The sequence below is a fragment of the Camellia sinensis genome, chromosome 14, assembly GCF_055761805.1.
Source record: "Camellia sinensis isolate YWXY chromosome 14, ASM5576180v1, whole genome shotgun sequence".
Classification (NCBI taxonomy): domain Eukaryota; kingdom Viridiplantae; phylum Streptophyta; class Magnoliopsida; order Ericales; family Theaceae; genus Camellia; species Camellia sinensis.
This window is the reverse complement of record NC_138974.1, coordinates 64,801,996-64,808,097: the sequence shown is the minus strand read 5'-3', so window position 1 is coordinate 64,808,097 and position 6,102 is coordinate 64,801,996. Positions and strand designations below refer to the sequence as shown.

General features: G+C 37.6%; 1 protein-coding gene across 1 annotated transcript in view; it reads right to left on the bottom strand.

The window, feature by feature from the left end:
• Positions 1-4,231: 4,231 nt before the first annotated feature.
• LOC114297334 (RNA helicase, ATP-dependent, SK12/DOB1 protein) overlaps positions 4,232-6,102 on the bottom strand; it is an 86,674-nt gene continuing 84,803 nt past the window's right edge. The window contains exons 21-23 of the mRNA XM_028241750.2: positions 5,796-6,034; positions 4,930-5,056; positions 4,232-4,837 (exon numbers count right to left, since the gene is read on the bottom strand). Coding sequence (XP_028097551.2) covers positions 4,625-4,837; positions 4,930-5,056; positions 5,796-6,034 — 579 coding nt within the window. The 3' untranslated portion in view covers positions 4,232-4,624. The remainder of the gene's footprint in view (positions 4,838-4,929; positions 5,057-5,795; positions 6,035-6,102) is intronic.

Below are 6,102 nucleotides of genomic sequence, written 5' to 3'. Positions count from 1 at the left end.
GAGTGCCATTCCGTGTAGCTTGTTAAATACGCCTTGTTATTAGCCGATGTCATTGCCTCGTCAGAGAGCCCATACCGCTTTACTTGTTGAACACCCTTCCACCATGCTTTGTCTGGTCTGTCAGCCACCTTTTCAGAAAAAAACCCAACCAGTCGCCGCCACGTGTCTCAGTAGAGGGTTAACCCCAGAACCGGGTAAAGAAAACTATCATTTGGTATCATAACCTTGCCTTGTAGAGAGAGAAACTCTAGGAGGAAGAAGGAGTTTTAGAGTGAGGAAGTAGATCTTCAAGCTTGATTCCTAGAGATCGAACCGTTAGATCCGTGTTCTGAGGTTAGATTCTTGATCTGCTCATGATGTTCTTTATGTTCCTGTTATTACATTGCATGATCGGGTATGATTTGTAAGCCATGCATTGTTTTGAAGTTCGATTTTAGAAAGAGAAAATGACATTCATGTGTTCTTCAAGGAAGTCTTGTTTTGATCCGAAAGCTTGCATAAAGAATCATGTTTTTGTGTTTATTTCCGCAAGAATTCCAAGTACGGGTACCCAGGTCCATGTTTTCAAACTCGTAGCATGAAAATCCCAGATTTGTGATAACAAATTGTGATCGAACATTCATATTTTTCATGTTTTCACACTCATGTTCTCCATGTTCATCAGCAGAGGGAAACCCAGAGTTTCCCGACCTCTTTTCCTTGCATGTGGCCCTCGGGAACACACCTCGGCGAGGAGGTGTGGAACCTCGGCCTAGACCTGGTTGGTGCCCAGCATGTTTTCCGAGATCATTTGTGTACATACGAAACTTGTTAGAAGGTGCATTCAATAGACTTTGCCATGTGTTTGTAGGACTTGGGCTTGTCTCGACCCCGATGTTTGAAGAAACTATGTGAGTGGTATTTTAATAAAGCTATGTTACACTTGCTTTCATAAATCTCGTCTTGCCTTGTTTTGAAAAGTACTTGATCTAGCATGAATGACTATCCCTACTTGTATATTATACACTATCTTGTTTTGATGACATGTCTTGAAAGTCCTTAGCTGCAGGGGACTATAATGCAACTGCACTCTTGTCTTGAAAGTCCTTAGTTGCAGGGGACTATAATGCAACTGCACTCTTGTCTTGAAAGTCCTTAGTTGCAGGGGACTATAATGCAACTGCACTCTTGTCTTGAAAGTCCTTAGCTGCAGGGGACTATAATGCAACTGCACTCTTGTCTTGAAAGTCCTCAGTTGCAGGGGACTATAATGCAACTGCACTCTTGTCTTGAAAGTCCTCAGTTGCAGGGGACTATAATGCAACTGCACTCTTGTCTTGAAAGTCCTCAGTTGCAGGGGACTATAATGCAACTGCACTCTTGTCTTGGAATTGTCATCACCCCCTTGTATTAAGTAGATGTAATAACATCCAAAGAACTTGAAAGGCCGGCAATGAACTTGATTTCCCCCTTGATTGTAAAGTATGCTATGTATTGTTTTGAAAGAAATCTTGGATATCAATCATGCAAAACCTTTATTTCTAATATCATTCACTGAGTATCCAAGCTCACCCTCTCTATATATATGTAGGTGATGAGCAAGAAGGCAATGAGGCCTAGACGTGTAGCCGATGTGTTTTTGGGTGCCTTGCCGACGTGTTTTGGATTAGCATTTTGTACCATCTTGAAGATTATGCTTCTTAGCTTATATTTCATGTGCACTTGTATATGTCGGCTTGAGAAGCCTTTTGGTCAAGATGTATTTTGTATCTCGTTCCCTTATTGTATCTAAGTTGTAAGACTTTGTAAGAATGTATGTCATTTCATTGGACTTAAGCACGGCTCTCATGGACTATCTAGATTCAGTATATGTATAAATGTTGCTTCCGTACTTGTAAGCCCCATATTTTATACTCTGATTGTGTGTGATTCTTGTAAGTCGGCCTTCGGTAACCTCGGATTACTGGCCATCACGGCACCAAACTACTAGGGGCGGTTTGGGGGCGTGACAATTGAGAAGCTGCAGTGCATGTGCAATACGGAAATGCCAAAGCCCTTTGGTTTCACTTCTAGCTCAATGAACTTGGAAGAAACTATGAATGACTCTGCTTTCACTTCTAGCTCAATGAAGCTACAAACACGATGCAACAGATGTGAACTCTAGAGGGAGGTGTGCATGGAGATGTTTTGAATTAACAATGGTGTCTAAAATAGTAATTTCACTTAGGGATACAATTGTAATAAAATTAAATATCATTAAGTGTGTGCAAAGAGGGTATTTGGTGTGTGTAGATAGAAGCTCCCTCAACGCATGGACGTATGACCGAATAAAATCTAAATTTGAATTTATGAGCTGAGAGCCTAATGAAAATTACAAATAATGCCACATTTTATTTCCCATCCCTTTTCCAAGTAACTTAATAGGTTCCCTCCCATATAAAAATAAAAGAATAAAAAAATCATTGAAAGCTCTTAAAAACATCCAGAATAAGAAGAAGAACAAAAAAAAAAAAAAAAAAAACCAACAACAATAACCACCACCACCATAAGCAACTCATTTATCATAAATTTCAAATAATAAGCTTTTATAAAAAAAAAAAAATTAGGGGGCCAAACTGATATAGTTAAAATTAGTATGGTTGTTATGTTTAGCACCATAAGCGTTAGTTAGAGTTAGTTGGGTATTTATCCTATAAATATGAGGTCAGGTCCTCTAGTATTCAATTTATAATAGTTTGATATTGAATATTTCAGAGCTTGAGAACTCTTGTACCCATTTTGGAATTTTCTCTCTAATGAAATATCTTTCTTGATTGGCTCCATCATTTTGGTATTACAGCCTTGGAAATGGACATGTCTCTCAAATATTTGTTGATTCGTCATTCTTTCGTAATTCTTGTGGCTGCTAATTGCTTAAAGTTAGTTACAAATTTGACTAGAGTCGTAATCTACATACCTGACTTGAAGCCTCAACTCGTATCAAACCTCTAAATGGAGATCACAAATGAAGCTAAGTCCCTATTTACAACTTTGATTCTAAATCTTTGAGTTCCAAATTGTGATTTGACTTCGACTACCAATTTTGAGTTGTGACTCACAACGAGTTAAAGCTGAGAGTAATGAATCCACCATGTTACGAAGTCGCATCTACAGATTACCTAGAATCAAGTCAAGATTTGATTTTGCAAATCAGAGTCTACTCAAAGCCCTAGTTGAGTTCTAGTAATCGTGGCATGTTCTTGATCTGTTCTTGATCAAGATGCTGCCATCTTTGAAGACGATAATGAGGCGTTGACTTATGAGGAAGTTGATATTTGTGAATATGAAAAGGAAGTTTGTGTTTGTGACTATAAAGGAGTTCCAATCTTTAACCACTATGGTGATGAAGACGACTCTTTTGTAGAGAGAGAAGGTGTCCTTGAAGATGAAAGTTTGGTAGATAAAACAAGTTTTGCTGTTATATTGCTTCCTATGAAGGATGTGATTGCAATCTCACCTTCTATCCGTTTTTTAGATTCCAAGAAAATAAGTTTTATGAGTGTTGACTGAACTTTGATTCCAAGAAATACCTTTTATGCTATCTTCAAAGTTATTTGTGTCACGTTGTGTTGATTTGGTACCCAATCCAGCTTCGTGGAAAAAGGATGCGTTTATTTTGGACCCATGCGAGAAGCGTTTAATTATTTCTTGCTTCCAAAACGGCATGCTACATGGGTGGTCTATTCACACCTCAACATGGCTTCGGTTGATGTCCATGAACGAGAACTCATTTTGATGAAAAGATGTTTGCTAGGATAATCTTGAATAAGGAATTGTAACTACTTAGTCTTGTTCATCGTTGCATGTCCATCATATTCTCATAAGTCATTATTTTGAGTCATTTTATTGATTTTGTTGTCTTGAGTCATTGTGTTGTAGTCCCAACTTGGGAACAAGTTGTTTTCTTTAGAAGGAAAGTCTGATATAGTTAGAACTAGTATGGCTGTAATGTTTAGCACAATAAGAGTTAGTTAGAGTTAATTGAGTCTTTTTCTTATAAATAGAAGATTAGGCCCCTCTAATATTCAGATTATGATATTTTGATATTGAATATTTCAAAACCTGAAAGCTCTTGTACCCATTTTGAAATTCTCTCTAATGAAATCTCTTTCTTGATTGGCTCCATCATAAACAGTAAGATATCATATTAAAGTAAAAACAGATATAATATACCTAGAAGGTGACCGTTCCTATTAGGAGCATCAACCATCAGTTTTTATCAATTTAGTGTAACTATTTTTTATTGTATAAACTGTAAACAGAATCTATAACAAACGGTCTAACACCAAATTCCAAGAAGGAAAAAAAAGAAAAGAAACCCTAAACAAATCCTTTTGTAGACAGTCACAAAAGTTTTGACATGACCACAGGGACATGTTTGTTAGAATCCAACATGAAGTTAAAATGTACATTTTCACTGATCCTCAGAAACAATGAACCGACATGGCATAAATCAGCCCTAAATCAGCCAAATTATAGCTGAGGCATGGCATGCCACGTCAGGACTAGTATACAACAAACTTTCTTCCTTCCCCCAAAATCCCTCTCACCATACTTGAGAAGGTGAGAGGCAAACAAATGCCTTTAGGTGATAACATGATTACACTCACACACCCGTAATGTACAAGCTAGCTGCAAAAACAATGTCCCGCTTTATTGCATTGGAAGCAGATTCCATCTTCTTGTATAACGCAGAATTACCCATTATTGATGCCGCGTTTTTGAATTCACGGCATGTCTCATCTAGTCTGACAATGGTCCTCACTATCAACCCTTCAGGAACATCGGTAAGGTCACATATATCTGCAAATGGAGTGCCCTGCAACAGAAGAAAGTAGCTTAAATAAGCCATTCGGAAACAAGGGATAGGTTTTGGTCATGTGCTTTTGAACAAAGAGTTAAAAAGAGAACCTTTGCCCATTCATAGACCACTTCGACAAGACCAAACTTAAGATTTTCTTGAGCATACTCCTCAGGGTTAATCTGTACTTTGCAGTGCGCTTGAAGCTCCCCAAGTCTTATGGCGATTTCATACAATCTGTACTTGCATGGAAATTTGGGATTAGTACAAAGGAAGGAGATGAAACACAGGAAAGAATACAAGCCCATGCATGTACATAAAACATCAACTTATCAACAATGTATATATATATAAAAAATCAATTTATTGATTGTAACGTTTGGTTTATCAAGAATGATCTACAAAAAGGCATACATCAATTCAAACTTGAGTTACAATAAGTTTTCAAAAACAAGAACTTGGAAGTCTAAGCACCCTTATACTTACAAAGTCGCTTGCAAGGAAACATCAGAAACTCACAACTACTGTGTTTGGATAATAGATTTAGGTAGGGATCAGGAAATAGAAAGGAAAAAGCGAGGAAACGGAAAAAAAAAAAAATCAATTTATGTTTTATTCACATTTCCCTCACCATTTCCTTTTCCTTTTCCTTTCCAAATTCTTTATCCAAATCCATGATCCAAACACATCCTAAAGATGTCAAGTACAATAATGTTTCCCATACAGACCAGATCAAAAGGTTATGGAAACTGTAAAACAGTACACGCACCGCCTTAATATTGTGTTTAAAAACCATGATTTAAAGCTTGTAGTTTTCCTGAGTATTATTCCTCCCCCTGGCTCAGGAAGCTCAAATTTTAGACACGTTAAATGTAGAAAAAACACCACCATCAACAACCAAAAACCAAACCAGTATATCTCAAAGACACAAACAGGAAAAAAAAAGAAGTAAATATATAAGAAAAAAGAGAACAACCTTTGTTTAGCCTGGGCCAGCCTGGGAGTAAGAGAAGGTTCAGAAGTATTCTTCTGCTGAAACACAAGGGCAGACATTATTGCCACTGCTTCTTCTGGTTCCAGATCATCCAGTTGGTTCTCAAACAACCATTCCGTGCATATCAACTCCTCCCCAGAATTCATCTCACAAGCAACGCGCCCTTTGATCTGAACAACCAGGTCAGTATCTATGCAGCCAGTTTCCTTCAGAACATCAATCTGCAGAGGCACACCTAAGATGTCAAAGAAGGATCTCTTCTGATTTGATTTTGAGAATTTATACCAAA